This window comes from Aspergillus vadensis (genome assembly GCF_003184925.1).
Source record: "Aspergillus vadensis CBS 113365 unplaced genomic scaffold BO88scaffold_1, whole genome shotgun sequence".
Taxonomy (NCBI): Eukaryota; Fungi; Ascomycota; class Eurotiomycetes; order Eurotiales; family Aspergillaceae; genus Aspergillus; species Aspergillus vadensis.
Genome location: NW_020292039.1, coordinates 307612 through 334950, shown reverse-complemented (window position 1 = coordinate 334950; position 27339 = coordinate 307612). Strand labels below are relative to the sequence as shown.

The window sequence follows — 27339 nt, the reverse complement described above, 5'->3', positions numbered from 1 at the left end:
ATATCACCGCGAAATTTACAAATAGAAAGGATCAAATACGGAACAGATCATAAAGTAAATTTCATGTTGCTGAGATTTCATCATAACACAGGGAGAAATACAGCCAGACATAGGTTTAATACACAGAAGGGTATAATGGGTAAGGGTTAGGTAACATCAAACGGAAGTCTGAACATCAGTAGCAGCCCATGAACGAAAGACGATCTATTTCGCTACAGCATGAGACGCGGACACAGATTGGATTAAGCCGCCGGGATTTGCTGAGTGAACTGAGGCTGGGTGTCAGTTCGTCCGGGGCCGGCGGTCGCAGAACCAGCGGGCAGCTGTTGCTGTTGCTGCTGCTGTTGGAGGAGCTGCTGTTGTTGGATCTGTTGCTGCTGGGCGATTTGAGGAGTGATAGCAATCTCGGGAGCTTGACGGTAGAGGACGATTTCGGATTGCTTGAAGTAACGGCGAGCGTCTGTATAGATAGATCGGGGGTGTTAGTACGATGGGTGTTTGAATGTGACGATCGAAACTTCCGGAACGCAAGGAAAAACGGGAGGGAACTGGGGCCGGTGGGGCTACCACGCGAGACCAGAATAGTTTGAGGTTTAGCGTGGGGGTTAGTCACGGGGGGAAACACCCCAACTGTGGCCACTGGCCAGATCGCAGCATTTCGGCCCGATTAAGGGTATCAATAGCCGACCGGCTATTGACCTGGGTGGTGGGATGCCGTGGGATGGATAATGGTATGGAGGAAGTGGGCCGGCTAGCTAGCCACCACCACGCCTTTGCAACCCAAAGCCTGGTCTCACATGCGTGGGATGGCCGATGTGGTTATCCCACGCCAGACGGGATTCATGAACGGCAGTCGCCAAACAAGGCTAAAACGCAAATGAAACGCAGATGGATGCAGTATCACGTACCTTCGTCGATAAGTACCAGGCTGAGGTAGTAGCGTGTCGAATACTTCTTGTTCACGTCGCGGAATGTCGGGGTAAGGTCGAATCCTCCAAGGAATAGACGGATGGGGATGGTTTCACCTAGAAACAGGTCAGGAGAGATGTTCCGTTGTGATAATACCGCAAGTGTGACGTGTTGCGATGTCTGAGAGCCAGGTGAGTCCGAGCCACCGACTTACCTCGGGAAGGTGATCCATCCATGATCTGCGTGCAGCCAGTTAGTGCTTTGGACCTCATGCAGCCATTCTAGTTGTATGCAGACTTACCTCGAAGCGCACGAGCGTCTCGCTCTCGTTATACTGGTTTGGCGGAGATCCGGTCGTCTCACGACGGATGATGGATAGCTCCATGTGTTTGATTTTCAAGCGCACGAGCAGGAAGTAGATGCGTCCTACGATGACATCCTTGAGGTGGTACTTGGATTTGGAGTATTCGAACTCAATGTGCAGGCAGTCTTCGATACCGACATCCATCTTGATGGGGCTGTTGGTCTCGGGGGGCATGCGATAGGAGTAGACCCAGAGGTCCTTCTCCCGAATCACGTCCGCCATGCGCCGGGATACTGTCACGCGGACGAAGTATCGTAGCTTAACATTGATACCGTTGTATGATTCGTATTGCTTCTCGATATTCTTGAAATTGAACGGGAAGGTCTGGGGGTGCTGCAGTTCTCCGGGAGCCGCGAGCTCCTGTACCAGCGATAGGAATTCGTAATGGTTACCACGGTCGTAGAACATTTCTGGACAAGCAATTCCATGTTAGCATCGAGACTTGAAGCCTTAGAGCAACTGTGGAATGGGGATGATGATGAGGCATGCCCGCCCCCTCATCAGAGCCATTGTTCCATACCGATCGTGCCAATGAATTGCACTTTGATGCCCGTATGTTCCAAGCGCTTTCCATCCTTAGGTCTGACCGTCACAGCACCCTTGACAGACTCTCCATCCATGTAGAGGGGGACCCTTTCGCGACGGCCCTTGTCGAGCTTGACATCAACCGTCTGACGCTCATCGCTGTCTTCGAGGACCACATCGATATCGACGGGAGTGGAGAAGAAGAGGGAGGTCATCGTAGGCGAGGAGTTCGAGGGCGAAGGAAGATAAAATAAGGTCAATCAGCTGGAACGAGCGTAGTGTACTTGGTGAATCGGCCTATGGAATGCGATATCACACAATGGCCATGTCGCACTCAGCTTCATCTGGTTTGGCGGCATCCCAACTGCCTGGCGGTGGGCAACCTGGCATATCATTGCTTAGGTAAGCAGTACTATGTCATCCGCGACTATACCATCATCACCACATAAATGCCATAGTAGTCGCTCATTAGAAGGGAAAGCTCTGCTCTTAGGGGCCTTTCATGAATAGAAAAGCTGGAGAGTTTATTATGCAGAGATTGATCGCGACAGAACTGCCATATCTGTTAGGTAAGGGAGAGCCGGATATGTCAAATTAGAAGAACACTGTATGCCCCTACGATCCATGATACGATTGACATGGCACAGACGGAGAAATTTACCATTCGTGATCGAGGCAAGTTTGTCCGCCATGAAGGGTCGTGCAGCATATGACCGATCCTACGATGACACTACGAGAATTTGCCGGACGACAGCGCATGCTAAACCCGTGGGCTTTGATTGAACGTCCATCTAAATCCTGTCGGTCAGGAGGGGTAACCGCATCATCTGCCCAGCGTTGTTACACCTCTGTGCGCATGCAGACTGCTTTTTATGCTTGATCACAGTCTCAGACAGGCAGTCATCGGGCACCCAGTCAAGAGAAAGACTTGTCTATTGGTAGGAATATGCAAAGAGCCGCGGGCCCGTAACCTTAATTGGCATTGCTGGAAACATGTTTCCGTGTTGTTGGATGTACCAAGTAGAGTATCTAGGTTGTACTGCACGTCGTGCTGGCAGCAAGACTGCCTGATTCCTCCCAAGGAAGGAAGTTCGTCGGGGAAATTCGACATCTGCATTATTGACTCGCATGCCAGCAATCAGAGTTTCCCCAGACTGAGCCGCGGCCATCCATCTGCACGCCACAGTCCCAAGCGTTGAGTATGCAGGATCAATCAGCGGGTGCCAGATATGTCCGCATGGGTTCTGACTGGTTCCTGGGAGGAATGGCGGTCTTCCGCAGCTTATTTTTGGTTTTTCTCAGTCCATGGCTAGCATGGTAACACAGAGAGGCAGCAAAGTTCCAGCGAAAGTAACACCCGTGAGTTGTTGAAGACCTTGATTTGACCTGTCGTCTGGCCAAGTTGGGCCAGACTAGGCAGGCTTGATTGCCGTGGAGGCCACGGGAACGAACATCGGCAGGTTGAAGGTTCTTTGTTCTCCAGTCGGATGAGAAAGGATGAAAAGTTGAGCTTGGCGCGGGAAATGATCCTGTAGACTAAGTCACTTCAACCTTTAACCGTTGTTTTATCTTATCTGCAAGGACCGGGGTAGACATTGAAGTCCCTGTTCTTGTACTCGGGACCACTCTAGACGGTCCGTTAGCAAGAGTATATGGCCTGGAAAGCGCACCGTGGAAAACGACCCTTTTGGGGACGGTGACCCAATACCGGGTTAGGAATAGCGTGGGGGTTCGAGCCATTACCCGTCCCGGTACCGTCAGAAACCAGAAACAGACGTACGAAATTACGGTTCCGAATCCCCGGTTGCAGCAGACCCAGTGACATCATGGCGGGAAGACCGGACAAAGTCAGCCAGCAACATTTCATTGGATGACACAGGGATATGATGGTTTCGCTGAGCTGACTGGTTCCTTACCGGGCAAAATTCCCCTGTTCCTGCTGCTGAAGAGTAAATGAGGCAATAAGGGGGGGGGGGGAAGGGAATGCGCGCGTACTTTTCATTCATTCTCTCAGGCTTGTATGGAGGTGTGTATGCGACAATACGAGGAGATTTGTTTTGCTACCGATCGGATCTCCCGCTAATGACCAGACCGCCGGACTCCTGAAAAGTGACTTGGAGAGAGTCTCCCCCACTCGCCCGTTTCGCTGCTCAATATCCCCCCCACTCGGAATGCCCTACTTCTTTTGCGCCTGCAAATAGTTTTCGGCTGCTTTGTGATTCGATGGCGGATGTGGTTTGGATCGGTCCCCGACTAGTATTCACCACCAGCCCATGACGATGCGGTGGAAACCCTTCTGGCAATTTCCGGCCCCAACCTGCTATTAATTCATTACTCAAAGCCGGGTCTCATATTTGAGTTGAGAAAAATCAAAGAAAATCAAGAGAAGGATTTATGAGAAATTGGCAGTCCCAATGAGATTACTGTGCCCGACAAGGTGACCCACTTGCATTTCATACTTGAAGGAGATTTATTGATTTATTGATTTGTTATAAACTGCCCTGAAATCTATCTATCTATTATTTTTTATGATCTAATTCCCCTTCCTCTTCTCTCCCCCTTCCTTTATACTACTTATATACCCCAAGTCACTGCCGAAGACTCCATTACCCCATACTATTCATACCACTCACCTCACCTACCACCACCACCACCACCACTACATTCAATTACCGCAATTTTCTCCTCATTTCTCGTCGGGTGACCACTTGCGCCGCTATAGGCTATTCGCATTCATCCAACATATTATACTTCCCACCACTATTCCTCCCGGGTGGATAAAACTGAATTGAAATACAACCAACCCTATTTATCCCACGGTTCGCAAGGACGTCATACATAACTTCTCAACTCCCTCACCTCTCAAAACCCTTCCTACTTACTCCACCAACAACATCACCACCATGCTCTCCGCCGGCGAACGACCCCAACAACCCACCATGACCAACGCAGCAGCGGCAGTAGTAGATTCCACACGCGGTCCCATCAGCAAAAGCCCATTGACCAACTCCGTGGCCAACTCCATGTGGGGAAGCACCGGCAGCAACACCACCACCACAACACCGCCAGCAGACCAAATCCAACACATCTGGGTAGTGACGGGGCCAGCAGGATGCGGGAAAAGCACAGTAGGCAAGGGGATTCAACAAGCACTTAGCATTCCTTTCTTAGAGGGTGATGATGTACGTACAACCAACCAAAACCAAACCCTACCTAACATACCACAACCACAACCGCACCCAAAAGCTAACCAACCAACCAATCTACAGTTCCACACCCCCAACAACAAAGAAAAAATGTCCAACGGCATCCCCCTGACCGACGCCGACAGATGGGACTGGCTCATCTCCCTCCGCCAAGCCGCCATCGAGGCGCTATCCCCCTCCGAAACTAACAACTTCCACCCACCCTCCGGCGTAGTGGTTGCTTGTTCAGCCCTGAAGCAGAAATACCGGGACGTGATGCGCGTCGCGGCGTACGGATCCCCCTCGGTACAGATCCATTTCATCTATCTCAAGTTGGATGAGACCATGTTGTTGCAGAGAGTCATGAATCGACAGGCCCATTATATGAAGAGTAGTATGGTGCAGTCGCAGTTGCAGGATCTCGAGGAGCCCAAGGGCGAGTGGGATGCCCTTACGGTGGATGTGCGGGCTTCGCAGGCGGAGGTCCAGACGGAGGTGTTGGAGTTGGTGAGGGATACGTTGGCCAGGTATCGCTGATTGACCACCTGTGAATTGGGCTGGATGTGTATGTTGTGTCTGGTTGCATGATGGATTTATTTGACCTTTATGGGGTTTTGTGTATGGAGTTGGGTATGATATTGCATTCTCACATGCATTTTTGGGCCTGAGCTGTCTTTTCATTGATTCTGACATGGGAGTCTAAACTTTGGATTGTTGCATCTTTCAGTTTTTGTTCGGGTTTGTTGATTGATACCTACCTACCTACCTCCCTATCCTATGTCTTATTTACATACGACTATGTTTAGAAATGTCACAAAGATCACACTTTTCTTAGTTCATAGCAATATGCACTCCTGCCTTGGATATAAATAAGAGTGGACGAATACTTATAACAATATATTGACATGATATAGCTGGAGTCGGACTGGACGGGCTTTAGCTACTAGCCTAGTAAGTTCGCCGAGTTCATGCTGCAGGCAAGGCAGCGGGCCAGCCGGCTGCGACACTCGACTGTATCTTCCTTGGATGTCTACACTTCACATTACTTTTTGATGTGTTTTGGTTTGTGTTTAGCTAAAACAACGACTGACTTTTCTACGTCGTGGCGTGCGTTGCTTTGGGATGATTGCGAGTTTGAGGGGTTTTGTAGGCGTTCGGGGCGATATTCTTTGCTTGGAAAAGGTGAAGCACCTGCATAGCTAGCAATCTTAACTAAGCCGGCTCGATCGGGTATATGAATGTGAATTCATGGCTTGGTTTGAATACTAGCCTAGTCAGTGTGGGAAGGAATGAGAAGAAGGGCCCTACTGACTACTATGTTACGTCATGCTCCGGTTGGTGGTTTAGTCTACATTGCACTCTTACATAGTAGCTGCCCGAGGTGTTATTTAGAGAGTGCTCCTAAGATGTCATCGGTGGGTTTACTGGTTGTGGAATGATAGAGGATACGCTGTATTGGTTAAGATCATTATATGAGTATGACATTGACGTAAGTCCTTATGAGTGTGTATCATTCTGTTGTCTTTATCGCTAGTGCATATCAATGTAAGAAACAAGGAAGCAAGCGGGTCATCTAAGAAAGAACACAAGTCTCAGCAAATACCACCGTGATAAGATTTGGACTAGGCAAGTGGTTCTGAAATAGCATTCTACCCATCCTTGATATCTCTGTATCTTCTGATAAAGTATTCTGAGCTAGGAAAGCAGACGAATGTGGTAAGAATGCAAGCCGGCACAGCATCGAAAACACAGTCAAGGCCACTTCAAGATGTAGGATATACTGTCATTACTTGTTAATGTATCGCTGCCCACAATTGCCTATACCTCTGTTCCCTCTTCACAAGAAAGGCTCGTCTGTGTCCTGCACAGGGCTTCTGGGCACATTCTTGTTGGGAATGAGAGGCTGCTGTTTTTCCGTGAAAGGATCCCACTCAGTCGACTTTCCTATGTTACCGCAGAAGATCTTCATCCAGCTCTCAAATTCATTTCTCTCATCGCTTTTCTTCAAGTCGATGGTCTTACCTCCAGGAAGAAGGGGAATGAGACGTTGACTGGGATCTGTATCCGTACACCGTGCAGCGATATCACGAGACAAAGAACTAGCATCGGCTCCAAGGGCTATGGGATCTTCACACCGGTGCACATAATAAAATAGTCTGACCCTCGTAGTAAAGGCCACCACAACAGGTCGTCCTCTGGTACAGACAGTATAGTTCGATTTCTCCGATTTCTCTCGTTGATGAAGCTGACGCAGAGTATGCTTCATCGTCAGGTCCCATTCCTCGGCACTTTCGTCACGGACGTGGCGCAGAACGCAATACAACCCATTGCAATGAGTGATATCCATGACGAGCTCACGGTACCTAGGGGGTAGAAGGCAACGGAATGTCGGGCCACGAATATGAACGATCAAATAGTCCGGATTATCCAAACCACTGTTGAGCTGGTAGTTGCGCGCAAGATACCTGCCCCAGCCATCTTCGACAGACCCGACATATGTGTGTTCTTCGATCTTGAATAGGAGCTCGGGTTCTTGGATCTGACTGCCGCCATAATAGTCATAGTACATCCTGAAGAGGAGGTTAGATACCCATAACCCAATTGGCCATCAAGACTTACTGTTCGGGCATGTCTATCTGCTTCGTATAAGGAGAACGTCTGTGGATCACCTCCGAGAATACCATGCCCACAGAATCCAGAATACTTTGTCTAGTGCGATCGGCTATTCCGATCACAGGATTCAACTTTATCTCATCGTCTTTGAGGGTAACAGGGAACCACGAATCTTCATTGGAATGCCTTACTTGGGAATTGCTCCTCTTCCCCGAGTGCAGATCTTCCAAGATGAGACTTTGTTCGGCACTGTCAAAACCCACAACAGCATAGTCATCATTCAAGCGAAACTCACGGTTGCCGGTTCTTCGGCAGTAAGATGACACTTCACCAAGCGCGCGATAGGTCTGCGTATCGGAGAACTTCATGATGGCTCCAAGTATTTCATTGGGGAACACGCGCGACTTTGCATGCTTCAGGTTATGATAAGTAGCTGCGTCAAAGAAACGTAAGACCGTGAGAAAAACATCGGCGTGCGTCTTATTCCTTGAACTGTAACTAGCAGATTCTCCGTCATCGTCATCATATTCTATATCGTTCGAAATATCTGAGCCGCTTGCTGGGTATTCAAGCTGAGACCCCTCTTGTAGCTCGGAACTAGCAGCATCTTCGCTTCCGTCATCGACGACCGGTAAATAGACCGGGCTGATACCATGATCATCATCAGCGATAGGGGCTTCATGTACTGGCAGAAGTGATTCCACAGGCTCTGAACTCAAAAATCGGGGCTCCCGAACAGAGGCGGCCACATCTTCTGCATCAGAGACTTCCTCGTGGCTAGGGCCAGCGATTTGTTCTCGTCTAGACCTTTCTGAATCATACGAACTGGCCAACTCTAGGTTCTCAAAGTCATTCATGGGTTCCTCGGCCGTGCATGTATTTTCCTGCACAGGGGTAGGAGAAAACACCCTTGTCCGAGGGCCATTCGCAAATTTTGAGTTATTATCATCAAACTGTATCAGTGCGGTAAGAGGAGACCTGCTAACATGTACGGTTCCATCTGAGAACTTTTGGACACGAAGCAGCACCACATCTAAGATAGAGAATACCATGGCATGGAACTCTTTTAGTCCCTGCTTGAGGCCAGCTTCCACAACTTCGGTAACGGATGCCTCCTCGACCTCGACCAGATCCAGTCTAGTCACCAAGCACACAAGGACATTTCTGAGCCAGTATATTTTGCTACTGGGTGCTGAGCCAGACTGAGTACCCGGGATGTGAGACTCGTGTAGGAAATGTGGAAGAACGGTTGGTAGATAGCCGGGCGCAGTCAGTTCGGGGGAAACATCCTGTCGAGCCAGGTAGTAGCCTTCTGTCTGGTGGTTTTGGTCCAGGCTGCTAGCGCACTCAAGTGTTATTTCACCAGCAGCAATGGACAGTATGGCAAAGGCTATCTCCCTGAACGAGAAACAACTGGGATCCCACTCTGGAAGACAGGCATCCAGGACAGGTCGATACCTCTGGTGCATGCGCTTAAAGATGGCAGCCAGTAATGACTCGCGTGCCTCAATGATGTCTCCTTGGTCGTAGAATGTTTCCAGTGGAGCGACCTGAATGTCCAAGTGGCTATACCTATCTCTGGAGGCACAATCTACCTCCGGCTTCCAGCCAAAATTGGCGACAACCCCTTCAGGTGTGCACCGATCAGCTGCCCGACGGCCTCTGCCATCTAGTCCAAGATACTTAATCCAACCCCCAGCACGGGGAAGTCTGGCTAGGTAGAGATGAAGGGAGTTGTCAACCGTCAATACCTCCCGATCTAAATCAAGGGTGTAGGTCCATTCAATGTTCCATGCATTCATTAGCTCCGGAACGACTGTTTGTAGTGGGGGTAGTTGCAGTCGATCATCGATGGCCCAGAAGCTCTTTGCGTAGCGCTCTTTCAGAGCCACGCTCGAGTACTCTTCTCGGGTGCTTTGAACCTTGACCGGAAGAGTTTGTGTCTCAAACTGGTGAACGAGCTGAGCATAGACCTTTCGCATATAATGGAGCCATTCTGACTGGCTGTTAGTTACGTCGCATGCTGTTATGTAGGCGAAGAAATATGGACTCGCCTTGATATTTCTCCGGGTCTTCAGGTATGTCATTCAAGATGGCGTCGCCTAATCCCTCCGGATAACTGTCGAATTGATTGTAATAGACGAAGTATCTACCACGGCAGCGGATAAAAACGAGGCCCCTGGTTCCCATAGTAGCTAGGTGGTTGCTTCACAGACCATGAGATGAAAAGTGAAAATCGACTGAGAGTTGGAGAAGATACGGGTGAGAAGGTTTAGTTTAAGAGAGCAGAAGGTTGAAAGGTATTGAAAGGGAACAGGCGGGGTGAGAGTGGGAAGCCAACTACATTTAAGTACATGCAGACAGCAGCCCGTTTTGGAAGCCACCCTAATTCATTCACTTCAATACGCGCGCGCCTAGATGAGACACTGTAAAAACGCAGATCTACGGTAATTTATGCTGATGCTTGGCTGAGATTGATTTCGGTCTTTTTGCGAAGGAAGGAATAGAATACGACAATCCATTGAAGGGAGGAGGCAGCAATGTGAGATAGGCATCTACCGTGGAAGCTCCCGATGCCTCGGAAACACCTTCGGAGCTTACCTTAGTTTATAGTTCTTAGCAAACGGAGACACCCAACAGCCAGTAGTAATCTAGTACTCGCCTGCCCGTTTGAGGGAGCGTAGAGAAAGCTTCGGTTCTGTAATAATAACAATCAATTCCAGCGTTATCTTCGAATATGATTGTCTGATATTTCTGACTGTGAAACAGAAACTGAACAGAAACTGAACAATAGCAGTACTATAACTACTAAATACATTGGAACAAGCGCTTCTGCTTAAGCGCCGGATATCTATAGCCATCTGGGTACTAGCCCAAAATCTCAACGACATAAATGAGTGCGGAAGAGCATAGTATTTCATCTGAAATAATCCACAAAGATACTATAACAACATATTATTATAAATCACTATGCGATGTTAGTACTCCACATTCCCACTTTCCGCCCGCAATTCGGGCTGTGAGTTATTCCGCCATCGAACATGGCACGTGCGGGCCGATCTATACCAGTCCACAGAGGAGCATCGAATTCACATCCTCTTCATTCCCCCAATCTGACTGAATTGGACTCCAAAGATAACAGCGAGGTGGCTAATAATTCGAGAAAAGATGTCCTTGTCTTCGCCTCCAGAAGGATATCACTCATAGAGATATATTGCTGCTCTACCCACCATGACAGCATACAGACTGTTCTGATTGAACCAAGCTTCGAATGTTTCCCCTCTGGCTCACAGACAGGTTTAAAGTAATCCAATCCAAAGGGTAACTTGCTACGAAGATGATGAAACCAACTGCCGGCTCATATTGTCCTTCTCGATTGTCAGCCGCGGGATGTTGTATGCGGGTGGTGGATCTGGATTACGGAGAGCCTTACGACGCAGGGCTGATCATTATTAACCGCTTCAAGCACGCCCTCAGCGACGGCGGGGCCCAAAATAGCAAACATTGGCTTACGGGCTGACTTGCTAACTCCAGACAGTCCAATGCGCTTGCTTGTGCAGACCATTGAGCTGGTTCGCGTCTGCGTAGCAAACTTTCCAGGGCTCCGGTGTTCCGCCTCGGCAGGTGATCCTGGGGCCAGTATGGGCAGTGGGTGCCGGCCTTTATTGGTTCAATCCCTATCGGGGGTCTTTTTAGTGTTCCAAAGTATCCCCATTGCAACCAGGCACCCCCAGCCCAAACAGACCAATTACGGCCCTTAATCTAACCCTGACAGGCTGATACTTCAGCCTTTTCCTTGGGATCAGCTCCCCTTTGCCAGCCTGCTAAATATAAAGTCTAGATTGTCGGTCCCGTCCGTCGGAGATCTGTCCTAAATGCCGTGTTCACTACGCCGTCCACGGAGACACGACCCGCAGAACAACGCAACACCGGAGCGAGTAAATAATAAAAGATCCAAGAAGATGGCGGCCGAACATCTTACTATTCGCAATGTCACCTCTACGCCCATCACATTGAAGCGCATTGAGCGCTTCCGTGCCCCCGATAGATCGCTTGGGGTTCAAACTTTTGCGAAGAATTTCACACGGGTCTTGACCAATACGACCCGTGCAAACGCCCCAGTTGCTGCTGTGAACGACGATACGAAGCCTTTTGCAGAGAAAGATGTTGACATTCATGTCGCGCCCTTCGAGTCAGTCCAGACAGAGCTTCGCTCGTTCATCGAGTCCGAGAAGGAACGTTTGCGCTGGATCTTTGAGGTGGAAGGAGAACGGCATCAAATCCAGACCCCAGTGCCCACCACTGAGACTGCCACCATGAAGGCACTATGTGACAACCCCAAGTTCAAGCTCACGGGGATCTACATCACGGCCGCTTCCCATCTCACCATCTTTTCCTCTGCCAATCTGAATGCCTGGATGGGCGAACTGAAGGATGACACCTTACTCTCCTCTCTTTCAATTCCAGGCACACACAACTCCCCAACCTGCCATGTAGCAGCACCATCCGTTCGTTGCCAAGCGGTCAGTCCCAGGGAACAGCTCAGGAACGGGGTGCGATTCTTCGATATCCGTGTGCAGCCTCAATACCCGGAAGATACGTCTAAAGAGGAGCTTATTCTCGTACACAGCGTCTTCCCCATCTCCTTAACCGGCAACAAATACTTCCGGGATTTGATGCACGAAGTGAACGACTTCCTAGAGGCAAACCCCACTGAAACGCTCATCATCTCTCTCAAACGTGAAGGCCCTGGAAACCACACCGACGAACAGCTAAGTAGAATCGTCAACGACCACTACGCCCGCCCAGGGAGCAGATGGTACACGGAACCAAAGATCCCCACCCTAGGCGAAGTACGTGGAAAGATTGTCCTAGTCCGTCGATTTGAAATTTTCGAACACCTGAAAGACATCCATGATGGCAAAGGCTGGGGTATCAACGCCAGCGGCTGGGCCGATAACTGCGCCAGTGCCACCTGTCCCAGTGGACAGCTTTGCATCCAAGATTTCTACGAGGTCCTCGAGACCACGAACATCGATAAGAAGATCGAATACGTGACAGAGCAGTGCGGACGCGCAAGCAAGACTCAGTACCCGTTTGGGGTGCTTCCAGGGCCCTTGGCTACGCGAGCCCATCCGTTCTACATCAACTTCCTGAGCGCCAGCAATTTCTGGAAGGTCGGAACTTGGCCCGAGAAGATTGCTGCTAAGCTGAACCCCGCGACTGTTGAGTATCTGTGCAGGAAGCACGGAGAGGGTGATGGTGACTGGTCTACTGGTGTCCTTGTTACGGACTGGGTAGGCTTGGATGGTGATTGGGATCTGGTACGATGCATTGTGGGTATGAATTCTCGGCTGCTACACAGGCAGTTGATGCATGCAGAGCAGAGCAATGGCAACAAATAAGAGGGCTGGCTGGGAATGAAAGGAAGGACTGCCGGTTGCGCTTCAATACCGCCCCGAGTCTCTTCCAGTGGATTATCAAAAGAACCGCACCGGGTGTCAGTGAACGACTCAACAAGAGGGATACGTGAGATAGGTATCAACATAATAATAGCCGTATTCAACGTAGGTCACGATACACGGTATACAAGCGGAGAACACAGCCAAAAAGGAGTATGTATGTATTTGTAACCTAGAACTATGACTCCGGTTCTAATGAAACTTCATGTGCTAAAACAATCATGGTCTTGAAGGGTAAAAATGGAACCAAAAGGAAAGAAAAATACACGCGACATTTTATTATACATGGCAAGCCAGGCAGAAGAATTCAACAGCCTTAGGCAGTTCAAGCAGAATCACCCTTGTTCTCATCTTCGGACGCCTTCTCATCCTTCGGCTCCATATCCTGCTTTCTGCTCTCAAGCGTAAAGTAAAGGCTCTTTCCAGCGCCCTCCAAAGCATTCGTGATGCTGGATCCCATGCTCTGCAGAGCCATAACGAGCTGTGACCGCAGGCCGTCCATACCGCCCTCGATACTGGTGACCCACTTGGACTGCTCAACATCGAAGACCTGTCCATCCATACGAGCAGCAATCAAAGACAACTTGTTCAGACCGTTCTGAACGGGGAACTCATGCCAGCCCGGGTTAGCCTTCCGGGTAGGCAGAGGAAGACCGATCGACTTAGGGGCCAGGACCTGCAATGCGGCCTTCAAGTGTTCGGGGGAGACATGGGGGATGGTGAGGACGGCCACAGGACCAACCAGCAGCTCCGACAGCTCATGTTTGCCCTTCATGGACAAGACGGCATCATGAGCGGCGCGGGAGAGGTCATGGGAGAGGGTAGGGTCATCCCGGGAAGCGGCAAGAGGGATTTCGGCCGATGTTTGCGTGGCAGGGTCGACGGCTCTGGGGACCGGGGTGGTCTGCTTAGGACGGAAGTATTCGACGATGCGGAGGGCGACTTCGAAAATGCGCGTCTGGACAATCTGGACCTTGATGTGCGGAGCCAGTGCTGGGGCCTTCCGGCCCTCCGAGGCAATCTTCTCGTCCACCTTCTGCATGGCTGCGCTCAGCTCTCGGCGGATAGCGGCCCACTCGACCGATTGGAGGTTGTCGTGCTGCAGGAAGACCATGAGAGGCGTGGTGCGGATGATGGAGGTGTATTGCCGGAGGAGCTGGGACCGGCGATATTCGGGGTTGCGGTGCGAGGGAGGCTGCGTGGGAGGATAGTGGGCGATAGGGGCGGGGGAGTGTGTCATTTGCTCGATTGATGCGGCCGGGGTTGTCGCGGTGGCTGCGGTGCTGGCATATCTGGCAGCAATCGGGAGTTCATGCTGGTAAACGACCCTTTGTCGGCGGACCGACTGAGTGATGCGGCCGCTGGAGATGCGGACGCGAGGCGGCATTGTGGAGGTGGGAAGAGGTGTTCCGGGGGTGAGATATCAATTGGGCGTGGAATAATACCGCGAGGAAGTAGGGGCCGGACGAAAACCTCCAAGACCGTGAAATTGGCGATGCCGGCGACAAGAGCAGCGTGCTGGAGGATGTCCGGCTGGACGAAAATATGGCACGAAATCTTGACTTCCTAAAGTGGATTAGCCGGGCTGACAGGCGGTGGGATTCTGCCAGACGCAAAGATGACTCTTTGTTCTGCGGTCAGCGGGCATCCGACCAAACTCCGAACCTTCCTTCCTTTTCACGCAGCTAAGCTTCAAAGCTCGGTGAGTGAGTTGTGACTCATTGCTTATATAGGAGCGTGCGCGCTGTTCCGTTCTACCTGCTAACATTCAAACCAAAGGCAAAATGTCCGCCTCAATTCATGACCAGAAACCGCAACATGTCTCCATTTCACCCCTCCTCAAGAGACTCGCCTACCCCGCTACGGAACGCCGGGTCGAAGCTTCGGAAATTGCCTCAGCATTCGCCCTGATTTTTGAAGACGGGATATCGCATATTCAGACCGCAGCGCTGCTCACGCTTTTGCATTCTACGGGATTGGATCGCGATGCTGAAGTCATTGCCAAGTGCTCGCATCGCATGCGCGAGGCTGCTCGCCAGGTCGACCGGCCTACTCTGAAGGCTGCTATCAAGTCGCGGGGAAAGAAAGAGGGCAACTACAGGGGTGGTCTGGTGAGCGATGCTGGTTATATTGTACCTCAATTGGATCATACGGCTGACGTCTACGTTGCTTCTAGTGCGATATCGTTGGTACCGGTGGAGACATGCATTCTACCTTCAACATTTCCACAACCTCTTCGATCATTGCCTCCCCTCTCCTCATGACCGCCAAACATGGCAACCGGGCCCAGACCTCTTTCTCCGGATCTGCCGACGTCCTGAACGCCATTACTCCTGTGCCCCCGAAGATCGGCGCAGTTAACGCCGACAACCTTCCCCAGGTCTATGCGGAGACCAACTACTCCTTCCTGTTTGCTCCCAACTTCCACTTCGGCATGATGTACGCCGACCCTGTCCGGCGTGGGCTTGGACTTCGGACAATCTTCAACTTGATGGGACCCCTTGCCAACCCAGTCGACTGGGCTATCGAGGCGCGTGTTGTTGGTGTGGCCTACCAGAGCTTGGGTCCTGTGTTTGTGGAGGCATTGCGACAGAACGGATGCAAGAAGGCGCTTGTTGTTTGCGGTGAGGAGGATCTGGACGAGATCAGCTGCGCAGGAAAGACAAACTGCTGGCAACTAACGGAATATCCTAACCCCGCGTACCAAGGGTCCCAGGAGGATGAGTGCTCGTGCGATGAGGAGGAACACCCCCGCACCTTGGTCAAGATGGAAATGTTCCAATTGCACCCGTCCGATTTTGGCCTGCCAACTCACCCGCTGTCTGACGTTGGCGGCAGAAAGATGCCCAAGGACAACGCAGCCAAGCTGATGAGCATTCTGCGGAATGAGTTGTCCCGGGATGATCCCATCCTGAGCTTCGTCCTCATGAACGTGGCTGCCCTCCTAACGGTGTCGGGTATCTGTGATGCGGACACCAGCAACATGGGGCCTGGCGATGACGGTCAGGTCATCACTGAGCGCGGCCCTGGTGGCGGGCGCTGGAAGGAGGGTGTCCGCCGAGCTCGCTGGGCCGTTGAGAGCGGCGCTGCTCTCAAGTCGTTTGAGCACTTCATTGAAGTCACGAACCGGCTTTAATGATATCAACGGCTTCCATTTCTCTAACCACTCATTCTCTTCTGACTCTCGGGTTTTTCTGTGGCTAAAAAGTATAGGCCAACTTGTTCTTCGAACAACAGTATGGCTATAATTTTTTGGGTAGTAGTGAATAGTTTATGATACCGTAACCATCGAAACGAATACTGTTCAAGACACTCAAAACCCAAGTAATGATCCATGAACATAGCTGAATTAACTGCCTGGATTCAAGAGGAAGGGTATTTCCGCACAAAATCCCATCATCACTTATCTTCACTCGACAATAATCCCACTTGCCCATCTTCCCCCCACCTCCCACTCACACCAACATCCAACCCTCACCAAGACAAATAACTTTCACAAAGAAATACATAACAACAAAAGCAAACTCCAAGCGCCACCAAATGCACCCACCCCATCATACATAAAACGAAGTCAAACATGCCCAACCAGACCATATCAGTCTAGTCCAGTCCAGCCCAACTCAAACCACCGACTCTATCAGTACCGAAATCACCGCGCCTCGAACTGAACCATTCTGCACATCGCAAAGTATATTAGTTAGCACAGGTTCATTCAATGAATAATTCCCATATCTATCCTCCCCAAAACCCCTCTCCACCCCAGTGAAGAAAAAAGAAAAGAAGGAGAAGGAAAAACTAACCTCTTCGTCCTCTCCTTATACAAAACCCGATGACCGCACTCCTTGCACCGAATCTGGTCTCCCCTCTTCAGCGAAACGCGCGAGTTGCACTCGCCACACAGGTACGCGACGACAGGGCCGTCCATGGGGCCACCACCGGCAGCATCACCGAAGGCGTTCTGGGCACCGCCGCCGCCCAGGTTGGGGACTTGGTATTGTTCGCGGGACATGGTGGGTTTGTATTGGTTTATTGCGGTAGTTTTGAAATTTGCGAGGTGTTGTGTGTAGAGAGTCCTAGGTATTTGGTCGGTGTGCGGTTGGGGAGGTAGTGGAGGGTGTGGTGTAGATGGTGATGGAAGGTTTGGGTGGTTTGGTTTGGTTTGTTCTGGAACTTTTTTGCGGTTGGAGGTTTGGTTGCTGCTTTGGGTTAGGCTGGCCTGGTACTAGTTGTGATTGGAGTTATGTTTGTGGATAAGGTGGTTGTGGTGGTGTGCTTAGTAAGCGGGATGGGTTGTGCAGTTTGTAGTATTTGTTGGAATATAGTACTCTAGGTCGTTATTGATTTGTTCAGGAAAACTTTGAGTGGGTTGATATGTTTCATCAAGTGCGATTTTTATCGACCTTGAGTAAATGATTGCTTGATTTTTGGAATGTAGTATGTAGGATAAGACACAATATACATCTCCCACGACTCATCGTGCTGCCACCGATTCCACCAGCAAACATGGTATCTCTCTATATAATATGTTGTCCAAATGCAAAGACTGTTTGTCCCGATGAAGAAAATGCACGCATAGCTCATGTCATCCAAACATCACAGGGTATATGTCATAAATAAGTGAAAGAAAAGAAACAGATTTACCAACCACCGCCAATCTTCCCAGCAAGCTCAGCAACGCGAGTAGTATCGCTCGCGACAGGCTGGGACTTGCCAACATCACTCTCAACCTCGCGATATGTGGTGTAGGCAAGCTTCGAGAGTGGGATGCCCATGGAGTCGGACCAATAACGCATGGCATTGTGGACTCTGTCTTCTTTTTCAAGAATGGAGAGGGGCTGCGACTGGCTTCCGGCTTCCGACTCGGAGTCCGACTCCGCAGAGTAATATGCCTCGTCTACGCGGGCAAGCCAAGCGCGTTGCTCATGTGGTGTCGGCTTCGACGAGGAGTCGGGCACTTCGCCCGAGGTTGAGGACTGCACGCTGGAGCTAGCTTCGCGGGCATCTTCAATGCGTATCTGACCGCCTCCATTAGTACAGCCTCCAGGGCACGCCATGACTTCTACATAAGCGTAGTCTGTGCCAGAACCACCAGACACAGCGCCCCGTCCGACTGGCATTCGTCGGCTACCGCCCGGAAGACGAGAAGCCCGGGCTGGTTTCAGCTTGCGAACAAGATTTTGAATATTGCGGAAACCGTAATAGCGAGCAGCTTTCAGGATAGGCGTGTGCTCCGACGACATGAGGGTGTACTCGACTACATCGGCGTTTCTTCCTCGTTGAGTGACAATCTCACTGCCTGGATTACGTGCTTGGAAAGTCTGGAGCACGTGGTGGAGGTAGCCTCCGGATGTACCTGCGGCAGCTGATTGTCCTGGGAAAGACTTTGAGAACAGAAATTCGTTCAAAGTAGTATCGGGGAATGGTGGTATATAAGACTGAGGAAGGGATTTGAACGGTAGGTTGGGAAGCGCAAGGCCCCTGGAAGACGCTAGGCTTAGAAGTTCGCGAGTGGTGATCACGCAATCAACGTCACGGACGGCTGTGTGATCTTCGTCCTTCGCAGACAGCCACGAAGCATCAGTGAGCTCCTCGCGACTGGCCTCAAGCTTCTTGTCAAAACAAGGCATGACGGCCAAATGCCATATGCGAGAGGCCGGGATGCCAAGTGATTTACTGAGGACGGTTTTGAAAAAGGTGCCAGCCAACGCTTGCGGTGATTTGAGTCGTGACAGATGTGGGAGAACAAATGGATGTGTCTTTTCAGCATAACATATCCAGCCTGGACATGCGGACGAGAGGATCGGCCGCTTGGGAAGAGTATTGGTTGCGCTGTTTGTGCTAGGGGAATCGGGGTTGGTCGTCAAAGTCTCGCCAACTTCGTCGGCCGTAAGAACCAAGACAGCCTCGCGCAGAACATTGGTGTCGACAACCCATGTGAAGCCGCTGCCATTCTTGCCTCCAGCACGCAAACCGTGGGGACCGCTGAGGAACTGCTGGATCATGTATGATGCTTCCTTTTCCGTGATTCCATAAGTTGCTGCTAGGCTTGCCCTCACCTGAGGGCTAACACTTGCGACGAAAACTCGGCCTTCGTCATTGTCCGTGCCCAAATCCTGGGCTAATGTCCCATTTTCACGGCTGATCAGCAACTCGGGATGCGCATCCAAAGTGTTGAGGACTTCCGCATGCGATTGCAACGAGATGAGTACGGCCTCGGCAGAAGTGACGCACCCAGAGCATGCGAGGCAGTCAGTCAAAGAGATTTGAGCCGGTGGAAGGTTTTCAGGCTGCACTTTGTCTTCTGTGGTCACTTCATAGGGATTCTGAAAGATTATAAATCAGCGCTCATTCATTGGATGGAGTGGGGTACAAGCAGAGAGAAGGGCGAGCACATACATCTGTTTTCGAGGGATCCTTTGCAGGGAGAGTTTCCACAGGCTTGATGCACGCAACTCCGGGAGAAATGAAATCGTTCAAGTCGTCTGCAGATAGAATTGCACTCATTGTGGCGGCAATTGAAGACTCCTAGCTAGATGTGCAGGTATAGCAGCGCCACTCCGCAGCGGGCTCAGAAGTCTGCGCTGCAACTCTAACCGTGCTGATTTAGCAATGTGAAAGCTTCGACGTCAAGTTGAAAGCAATGTGCAAGGCTTCTGTGTGCATGGAATATGAGAGCAGGTAGAAGAAATGCGACAGTGACAGTGATCAGAAGAAAGACCAATGCTTTGTCATCTGCAGTGGCGACGAACTCTGATGTTACTGGATGCTTATCGGCAGCCCCGCGATCGGCGAAGATAAGCTGACCGCCTTACGGCACCGCCCGCCAGGCACTCGTGTTCTGCCGCTCGCTCGTGTTGCCCCTCGGAATTCCACTTGGCTGGCCGCTCACCAGGCACCCTGGTGCTTTCAGCCTTGCTGCCTAAGTCTGCTCTTACTGTCAAGTCATGCCACACACTACATTAACAGACCTATAGCCAGATTAACCTTACATTCAGCTTACATAGTTTCACAGCAGACCACAAATACAAAGATGAGCCAAAAGTTATTACCGGACTACTTCCGACCGGTCAATGTGCGACCACGGCCTATGTCGGGAGCCGATAGGAGAGCAATACTAAGAGCGACCGCGGAAGAGACTCAAGCCCTTCTCCCCGGCATTTTAAGTACGGTGCCTCGGGCACCTCCAACAGCACAGTACTGCCCACGCATCAGATATCCTACTTTGAATCCAAGGTTTAGCCCCAAGCTATCAACCCATGTCGAAGTCATCTTTGGAGATACATTCGACATTGCCATTAGGGTTAACAGCCCCTCCAGGCAATTCCGGCAGACTGACACGCGGAATGTGTGCGTCTTGAATATGGCCAATGAAAGGGATCCAGGCGGCGGTTGGCGTAATGGAGCTATGGCTCAGGAGGAAGCTCTTTGCTATCGAAGCAGCCTCAGCTCCACCCTTAAACACCGTTACTATCCCATAGGAGAACGAGACGCCATCTATTCTCCGACTGTTGTTATCTTCCGTGAGAGTTTCACACAAGGTCATGGGCTGATGGACCTGCAGAAGCCTGAGCATCTCCCTATTGTGAGCGTTATCAGCGTTGCTGCACTGGAAGTACCGGAGGTGGACTATACAGCAAATCCAGCGACGTTTAAGTTCCGTTCTGATCGAGAACTGACCAAAGACAAGATGCGGTCTATTCTCCGCATTGCAGGGTATAAGAAGCATCGGAGAATAGTCCTAGGAGCTCTGGGTTGTGGCGCATTTGCGAACCCAAATGCCGAGGTTGCTCAATGTTGGTTCGAAGTCCTGAAAGAAATCGAATTTCAGGGATGGTGGGAGAAGATTGTATTTGCGGTTTTAGATGACATGTCGAAAGTTGCTCAGGGTGACAGCAATTTTGATGTCTTCCGGGAAAGGCTGCACGGGCTGAAGGTATGAACAGGTAGACCAGGAAAAGTGGTACATAGTATTATATAAAATCCGGTATCATAAAATCCGTCACGTCGTATCTCCCGATACGTCGCTAATATGGTTTCAATGGTACAATGGGGTAGATTCCTACTTTCGAAGTCGGCCAGAGCGCCTTCTGGTAGTTTGTTGTGCTTCTACCGGCTTAGTCTCTGTCTCATCGATGTCTTCCTTCTTGACAGAAGTCCTGCTTTGCCTTTTGGGCCCTGTTTTGGGCTTCAAATCCTCTTCGCTAGCTTCCTGTTCGCTCTCCTCCTTTTTCACCGAGGTCCGCTTTCGCTTCGACTTTGCCGGCGCATTACTGGCGTCTTCGCTGCTGACGTCCTTGGCTACTGGCCCAGTCTTCTTCTGCACGCTTGGAACCACTGCGCTGGTTCTGCCGCCTACCGTAAGGAAAGTGATCTTTTCCCCGTTTGGCAGCACTGATGGCGTATTCTTCTTGCCTTTGCTCCACCGATGTTTGAACAGCCAGTCAGCTGGGAATTTCTCTGAATCTGCCAGAAGCTCTACGGAGGTGGAGCAGATATAATGTATCGCCGAGTGCAGCTCTTTGATCTGGTCATCATCCAAAGTGTTGCTGTATTGCTCAGGGTGTATCTTAGCATGGTAGAGGATTTCATCGCTATAATAGCAGTCAGCTGGATGTTATTGTCATAAAGGGAACCTGAAGGAACATACCCCATCCAGTTGCCTATTCCGCTAATATTCGCCTGATCAAGGAGCAAGGCTTTCACAGGTACCTTCTTGCTTCTCAGCTTCTTTGCCAGCCACTCCTCCGATACAATGTCTTTATCGGCGACAGGATCTGGGCCATTCTCTTTCAGAGGGCTGTATTTACGGATTTCCTCCGCAGGACAGTCTACCAGGCGAATCCTGGCCAGTCGGCGAAAATCAACAAATGCAGCCTCTGTCTTTGGATCGCCATCGGTTTCGAGTAAGAATTTCCAGTACTTCGGCGGCCACTCCTTATCTTCTGGTTTGTCTGTCCGGTAATAGTATGTGTCGGCGTCCCGGATCTTGAGCCAGCCCGCCATACCAAAATGCATAACTGCATGGGGTGGTGATGACATAGCAATCCAGAAGTACTTGCCCTGCTGTCCGGCACCAGTAACTTTCTTCCCTTCCATTGCCTTTTGAAACTCGGCAGCAGTGGTGCCCGCTTTGCCGTAGATAATGTCATCGTTTTGCACTGACACCTTGGAAAGCGTTTTGCCGACAAGATGTTGACGAAGGAAATGGACTATACGTGAGACTTCCGCTAACTCGGGCATGGTGTTCAATGTTGACAGTCTCTGTCGGGAACGGAATATTGTGGGGTGAACTTTTGTCTCTTTGGTTCGAACCTCCTCCCAGGATAGGTTCAAAGATGTGTATAAAGTCAATTCAATGAAGTCACGTAAGTCGAGCAGAGGCTGGAGCAGTAGGTCGTGGCGCGCGTCAACCATCACGTAGTCCCGTGATTACAGAGTGCTAACCTAATCGGGTAATATACTAGGAAAGTGTGAAGTACGGCATGCCAGCCGAACCTCGTGAGAACTTACAACATTGGCTTGTTGAAGTCATTGTATTGCTTCCTTGCTAGCCCACTGGCTCTTTTGGACATTACTATAGCTGCGGACTAGTTACCCGGTCTTCCTCTACCTCAGTAGCACAGTTTTTATTTGAACTTCTCCTTTGCCGCCATACGATCCGCTGGCCGCGGTTCCATATTGTACAGCTGCCAAAGTGGAGTGGTTTTGGACGAATACTTCCAGGTCAGAAAGTGACACTGGAAAGGTGGAGGATCGGAATATGTCTCGAGCATCGTCAACCTCAGCTCCTCAGCTGACACCCCAATTCTGTTTCAACGAGAGGTTGCTCAGAGGTATGCTCAGCTACGGCCACCGTCAAGTCCACAGGTAGTAAGGGCGCGGGGACTGACCCGGGGTATCCTGGCTGCTGTACAGATTTTCTACGAATTTCTAGATCGACCATAGATGACTCCATTACGCAAAACCTCAATGCCTTGTTCACCCCGGCTCGACAAGGATTCGATCCCTCTTCCACAGCTATCCGACAAATAGACGCCAGTGAAGGAAAGCAAATCGAACCAGCTGCTTGCCAGGGCTTCAAGGATAAGATATTGTTTCCATCATGGCAAGTCCGTTCGGATGTGCTCAACTATTGCGCCGGGGTGGCCACAAGTCCCGACCCGGAAGACCCGGACCTCATTCTCCAGCAGACCGAATCTGCAGAGGATCGCGAGCATATTGTCGATGATCGCCTAGACCCATATGCGGCCCGGTTTTTGCCTCGGGAGGCACGGACTGAGTCGTTGGCCAACCTTGTCCGCACTCAACGGGGGGTCGAAGATATTATACGCACGCGCACATGGGGTCTGGTAACGGAAAGATGCGGTGGCCCGTCGGAAGGCTGGGAAGAGGCGCTGAATAAATGGCGTGAGAATAAACAACGAGAGCAGGCACCACCGTTGACAGAGTGATATGATCTCCGGGTCGAGTAGTAGTCACCGCATTGGTTATGGCCGAGGACCTCCAATCATTGGGGGTCCCATTTCCAGCTGCATATTGTCTGGTTACTGACCTGACTTGATGAGACTGGACTTGCTATGTATATGATGTTGTAAGATAGCTGCATATAATAGGCGTTCTTGGTTGGAGCCCAGGCGGGACGTGTGAATCAAAACATGAATTTGGCTTGAATCGCGTACTCTACCATTTGTTACCTATTAACAGAACAGACGGTATGCTGTGAATACTCATTAGCAATGTCACTTGTCGACAATTGGGTGATATGGAGGGTAAGTATCAGGGCCGCCAGGTTGCATCTGCAGGCCGCTTCGGATAATAATTTCGTCTGGTGCCGGGCAGCCCTCGAGGACGGCGGTCGGCAAGAACTTTACGAGTAAAAGCGATCATTTAACCATACCATTTGAGCTGCTTGAACGGGTGAACCAGAGGATTGGATAGGGGCCAAGGATAATTTTAATATCCCTAGGACGTGCATGCTGTCAGAGTGTTGGTCATAGCTTATCGCTGCCTGATCGACTAATCGTCGTCCATCGTCATTCCTCCCCCGCGCACTTCGAGCTTCCGTCTTCGCACAGTCACTTGGCAAGTCCTTCACAGACAACCACCGGCCAACCACACTCACCATGCCGCAACCATTGAACTCCAAGGATGCATCCTTGTTCCGCCAAGTCGTTCGTCACTATGAGAACAAGCAACACAAGAAGGGTGCGTTTGCGATCTCGATTGGACACGCTGGAGGTCTCCGCAAGTGGGCAGGAAAGCTAACTGTGCTCTCTTCCGAACAGGCATCAAGACCGCCGAGCAGATCCTGAAGAAGAACCCCAACCATGGTGATACCTTGGCGATGAAGGCTCTTATTATGAGCAACATGGGCCAGCAGGAGGAGGCTTTTGTGCTGGCCAAGGAAGCCCTGAAGAATGACATGAAGTCGCACATCTGCTGGCATGTGTACGGATTGCTGTATCGGGCGGACAAGAACTACGAAGAGGCAATCAAGGCATACCGGTTTGCATTGAGGATTGAGCCGGACTCACAGCCAATCCAGCGGGATCTTGCGCTGCTGCAAATGCAAATGCGCGATTACCAAGGCTACATTCAGAGCAGGAAAGCCATGCTGCAGGCTCGCCCGGGTTTCCGACAGAACTGGACGGCTCTCGCGATCGCACACCACCTCTCCGGAGATCTGGAAGAGGCCGAAAAGGTTCTGAATACTTACGAAGAGACGCTAAAGATCCCTCCGCCGACCTCGGATATGGAGCATTCGGAGGCCGTTCTGTACAAGAACGTGATCATGGCCGAGGCTGGTAAGGTGGAACAGGCGTTGGAACATCTGGAGAAGGTGGGACACAGGATTTCGGACGTGCTTGCTGTGATGGAGATGAAGGCGGACTACCTTCTGCGACTGGACAGAAAGGCTGAAGCGGAGGCAGCGTACATTGCGCTCCTGGACCGGAACCCGGAGAACTCGCTCTACTACGATGCCTTAGTCCGGGCGAAGGGTATCCCTAATGATGACCACAAGGCCAAGAAGGCCGTGTATGACTCGTGGGTCGAGAAGTTCCCCCGTGGTGATGCTGCTCGCAGAATTCCCTTGGAGTTCCTGGAGGGCGATGATTTCAAGCAGGCCGCCGACGCCTACTTGCAGCGCATGCTCAAGAAGGGCGTTCCCTCTCTATTTGCCAACATCAAGTCACTGTACAGCAACCCCGCCAAGCGTGATACAGTGCAGGAACTTGTTGAAGGCTACGTCGCGACGACCCCTCAGTCGAACGGCTCCGCGGAAGGTCAATCCGGCGCCGACAACACCGAGTTCCTTTCTTCTTCCTACTACTTCCTCGCCCAGCACTACAACTACCACCTCAGCCGCGACCTGTCCAAGGCCATGGAGAATGTCGACAAGGCCCTTGAGCTATCGCCCAAGGCTGTGGAGTACCAATTGACCAAGGCCCGGATATATAAGCATTACGGAAACCTTGAGAAGGCGGCCGAGGAGATGGAGAAGGCCAGGCTGTTGGACGAAAAGGACCGTCACATCAACTCCAAGGCTGCTAAGTATCAACTCCGCAACAACGAGAACGACAAGGCTCTTGACAACATGAGCAAGTTCACTCGTAACGAAACCGTTGGTGGGGCTATGGGTGATCTCCATGAGATGCAATGTGTCTGGTACCTGACCGAGGATGGTGAGGCGTACCTGCGTCAGAAGAAGCTCGGCCTTGCGCTGAAGCGATTCCATGCTGTCTACAACATCTTCGACACCTGGCAAGAAGACCAGTTCGATTTCCACAGCTTTTCCCTTCGCAAGGGTATGATCCGTGCGTATGTGGACATGGTTCGCTGGGAAGACCGCTTGCGCGAGCACCCCTTCTACACCCGGATGGCCGTCTCTGCCATCAAGACTTACCTCCTCCTTCACGACCAGCCCGACCTGGCTCACGGACCTCTGCCCAGCGCCGTTGCTGACAACGACGAGGAACGTAAGAAGGCGGTCAAGAAGGCCAAGAAGGAGCAGCAGCGCCTGGAGAAGCTTGAGGCGGAGAAGCGTGAGGCCAGAAAGGCCGCAAGCACAAAGAGCGTTGACGGAGAAGTGAAGAAGGAAGACCCTGACCCGCTAGGCAACCAGCTTGCCCAGATGCAAGATCCGCTCAAGGATGCGACCAAGTTCCTGACACACTTGCTGGAGCTTAGTCCCAAGAGCATTGAGGCCCAGTGTCTCGGATTCGAGGTTTACCTCAGGAGAGGTACATTCCCCTTTGCTATCAATCATCGTCATATACTAACCGCAACCCCAGGCAAGCACGCACTTGCTCTCAAGTGCCTCACCGCGGCCCACGCCATCGACGCATCCAACCCCACCCTTCATGTCCAGATCCTCCGATTCCGCAAGGCCCTGGATAGCCTTTCCGAGCCACTTGCGCCCCAAGTCGCCGAGGTCGTCAACACCGAGTTCGAGGCCTTGCTCCCCAAGGGCCAGAACCTCGAGGAATGGAACAACACCTTCCTCTCTACCCACAAGGAGAGCGTCCCCCACCAACAAGCCGGCCTGACCAGCCGCCAGCTCCTGAAGCCCGACTCCAAGCCCCAATGTGAACAGGACCTCATCGCCACCCTCGACTCCAAGGACATCACCATCGACACTGCCCTGGCAGGCCTGGAGCTCCTGAGCGAGTGGGGAAGCAACCAAGCCGCAAAGTCTGCTTATGTTGAGAAGGCAAGCAGCAAGTGGCCCGAGGCGACGGTGTTCCGCCTCGACTAAAGTGATAGGACAGATTTTTTTCTTGGACTACTACTCATATTCAAAACTTACCTTATACTTTGAACCTCTGTAACATGATTGGCGGAAAGGAACCTTTTTTCCTTGTCTCATTAGCTTCTTCCTCCTACTTCATCTCTGTCTCCTTCTCCTCATCCTTACCGTTCTTCTATCCTTAGAATTTGATCAGCAACGAATTTTTAGCTGTAGCTGGATCCTACCTGGGTGTACATATCTAATTGTACTGAAAATCCCTGGTATATGGTGAGAGGCGAAAACTATACAGCAACATGCTTTTCGAGATTCATCGAGGCGTATTGTATTAGACTTTTGCAATAAATAGAGAATAGCCCAGTCAGAACAAGTGGTCTGGGGCTAGTTTGGTTGGGAGTCTTTCACGCGCGTTGACATTAAGGTATCATTGAAGGTTGAACATACTTCAATGCCCGAGGAACTTGAATGTGCGAGCTGGAAATTGTAGGTTTTCATCTCAGTAGATTTACTACATTCCCACAGGGTGTTCTTACA

The 27339-nt window shown here is 51.0% G+C and overlaps 13 protein-coding genes across 13 annotated transcripts; 6 read left to right on the top strand and 7 right to left on the bottom strand.

The window, feature by feature from the left end:
- Window positions 1–7: 7 nt before the first annotated feature.
- BO88DRAFT_399832 (vacuolar protein sorting-associated protein 26) lies at window positions 8–2403 on the bottom strand. Its single transcript, XM_025705415.1, has 5 exons — window positions 1794–2403; window positions 1211–1683; window positions 1124–1148; window positions 909–1025; window positions 8–460 (listed from the first exon to the last, which is right to left on the bottom strand). The coding sequence occupies exons 1-5, from the start codon at window positions 2011–2013 to the stop codon at window positions 243–245; spliced, it is 1053 nt and encodes a 350-aa protein (XP_025567939.1). The 5' UTR covers window positions 2014–2403; the 3' UTR covers window positions 8–242.
- A 649-nt stretch (window positions 2404–3052) lies between these two features.
- On the bottom strand, window positions 3053–3739 carry BO88DRAFT_3779 (uncharacterized protein). The gene is made up of 2 exons (XM_025704420.1): window positions 3469–3739; window positions 3053–3327 (listed from the first exon to the last, which is right to left on the bottom strand). Exons 1-2 carry the CDS (start codon window positions 3663–3665, stop codon window positions 3108–3110), a joined length of 417 nt encoding a protein of 138 aa, XP_025567938.1. The 5' UTR covers window positions 3666–3739; the 3' UTR covers window positions 3053–3107.
- Window positions 3740–4701: 962 nt separating this feature from the next.
- Window positions 4702–5520, top strand: BO88DRAFT_327617 (gluconokinase; the record flags this gene model as incomplete). Its single annotated transcript, XM_025702517.1, has 2 exons — window positions 4702–4980; window positions 5068–5520. The coding sequence occupies 2 exons, from the start codon at window positions 4702–4704 to the stop codon at window positions 5518–5520; spliced, it is 732 nt and encodes a 243-aa protein (XP_025567937.1).
- A 1099-nt stretch (window positions 5521–6619) lies between these two features.
- BO88DRAFT_354141 (uncharacterized protein) lies at window positions 6620–9578 on the bottom strand (the record flags this gene model as incomplete). Its single annotated transcript, XM_025703665.1, has 2 exons — window positions 6620–7553; window positions 7603–9578. 2 exons carry the CDS (start codon window positions 9576–9578, stop codon window positions 6821–6823), a joined length of 2709 nt encoding a protein of 902 aa, XP_025567936.1. The 3' UTR covers window positions 6620–6820.
- Window positions 9579–11269: 1691 nt separating this feature from the next.
- On the top strand, window positions 11270–13192 carry BO88DRAFT_3759 (phosphatidylinositol-specific phospholipase C). Its single transcript, XM_025704353.1, has one exon. It carries the CDS (start codon window positions 11472–11474, stop codon window positions 12999–13001), a length of 1530 nt encoding a protein of 509 aa, XP_025567935.1. The 5' UTR covers window positions 11270–11471; the 3' UTR covers window positions 13002–13192.
- A 4-nt stretch (window positions 13193–13196) lies between these two features.
- On the bottom strand, window positions 13197–14586 carry BO88DRAFT_399830 (mitochondrial 54S ribosomal protein uL10m). Its single transcript, XM_025705414.1, has one exon. It carries the CDS (start codon window positions 14443–14445, stop codon window positions 13384–13386), a length of 1062 nt encoding a protein of 353 aa, XP_025567934.1. The 5' UTR covers window positions 14446–14586; the 3' UTR covers window positions 13197–13383.
- A 137-nt stretch (window positions 14587–14723) lies between these two features.
- Window positions 14724–16375, top strand: BO88DRAFT_399829 (anthranilate phosphoribosyltransferase). Its single transcript, XM_025705413.1, has 3 exons — window positions 14724–14760; window positions 14838–15169; window positions 15235–16375. The coding sequence occupies exons 2-3, from the start codon at window positions 14843–14845 to the stop codon at window positions 16192–16194; spliced, it is 1287 nt and encodes a 428-aa protein (XP_025567933.1). The 5' UTR covers window positions 14724–14760; window positions 14838–14842; the 3' UTR covers window positions 16195–16375.
- A 205-nt stretch (window positions 16376–16580) lies between these two features.
- BO88DRAFT_399827 (Rpo12/RPC10 RNA polymerase subunit family protein) lies at window positions 16581–17151 on the bottom strand. The gene is made up of 2 exons (XM_025705412.1): window positions 16859–17151; window positions 16581–16732 (listed from the first exon to the last, which is right to left on the bottom strand). Exons 1-2 carry the CDS (start codon window positions 17065–17067, stop codon window positions 16708–16710), a joined length of 234 nt encoding a protein of 77 aa, XP_025567932.1. The 5' UTR covers window positions 17068–17151; the 3' UTR covers window positions 16581–16707.
- Window positions 17152–17426: 275 nt separating this feature from the next.
- On the bottom strand, window positions 17427–19783 carry nar1 (iron-sulfur cluster assembly protein NAR1). Its single transcript, XM_025703664.1, has 2 exons — window positions 19455–19783; window positions 17427–19381 (listed from the first exon to the last, which is right to left on the bottom strand). The coding sequence occupies exons 1-2, from the start codon at window positions 19560–19562 to the stop codon at window positions 17696–17698; spliced, it is 1794 nt and encodes a 597-aa protein (XP_025567931.1). The 5' UTR covers window positions 19563–19783; the 3' UTR covers window positions 17427–17695.
- A 205-nt stretch (window positions 19784–19988) lies between these two features.
- Window positions 19989–21368, top strand: BO88DRAFT_399825 (uncharacterized protein). The gene has a single exon (XM_025705411.1). The coding sequence runs from the start codon at window positions 20089–20091 to the stop codon at window positions 20995–20997; it is 909 nt and encodes a 302-aa protein (XP_025567930.1). The 5' UTR covers window positions 19989–20088; the 3' UTR covers window positions 20998–21368.
- Window positions 21118–22298, bottom strand: BO88DRAFT_328894 (putative formamidopyrimidine-DNA glycosylase; the record flags this gene model as incomplete). The annotated part of the gene is made up of 2 exons (XM_025702580.1): window positions 21118–21649; window positions 21706–22298. The coding sequence occupies 2 exons, from the start codon at window positions 22296–22298 to the stop codon at window positions 21118–21120; spliced, it is 1125 nt and encodes a 374-aa protein (XP_025567929.1).
- A 268-nt stretch (window positions 22299–22566) lies between these two features.
- On the top strand, window positions 22567–23724 carry BO88DRAFT_354124 (MIX23 family protein). The gene is made up of 2 exons (XM_025703663.1): window positions 22567–22891; window positions 22974–23724. The coding sequence occupies exons 1-2, from the start codon at window positions 22819–22821 to the stop codon at window positions 23507–23509; spliced, it is 609 nt and encodes a 202-aa protein (XP_025567928.1). The 5' UTR covers window positions 22567–22818; the 3' UTR covers window positions 23510–23724.
- A 220-nt stretch (window positions 23725–23944) lies between these two features.
- On the top strand, window positions 23945–27314 carry BO88DRAFT_399823 (peptide alpha-N-acetyltransferase complex A subunit NAT1). The gene is made up of 3 exons (XM_025705410.1): window positions 23945–24263; window positions 24344–26299; window positions 26351–27314. Exons 1-3 carry the CDS (start codon window positions 24182–24184, stop codon window positions 26812–26814), a joined length of 2502 nt encoding a protein of 833 aa, XP_025567927.1. The 5' UTR covers window positions 23945–24181; the 3' UTR covers window positions 26815–27314.
- The last annotated feature ends 25 nt before the right edge of the window (window positions 27315–27339 follow it).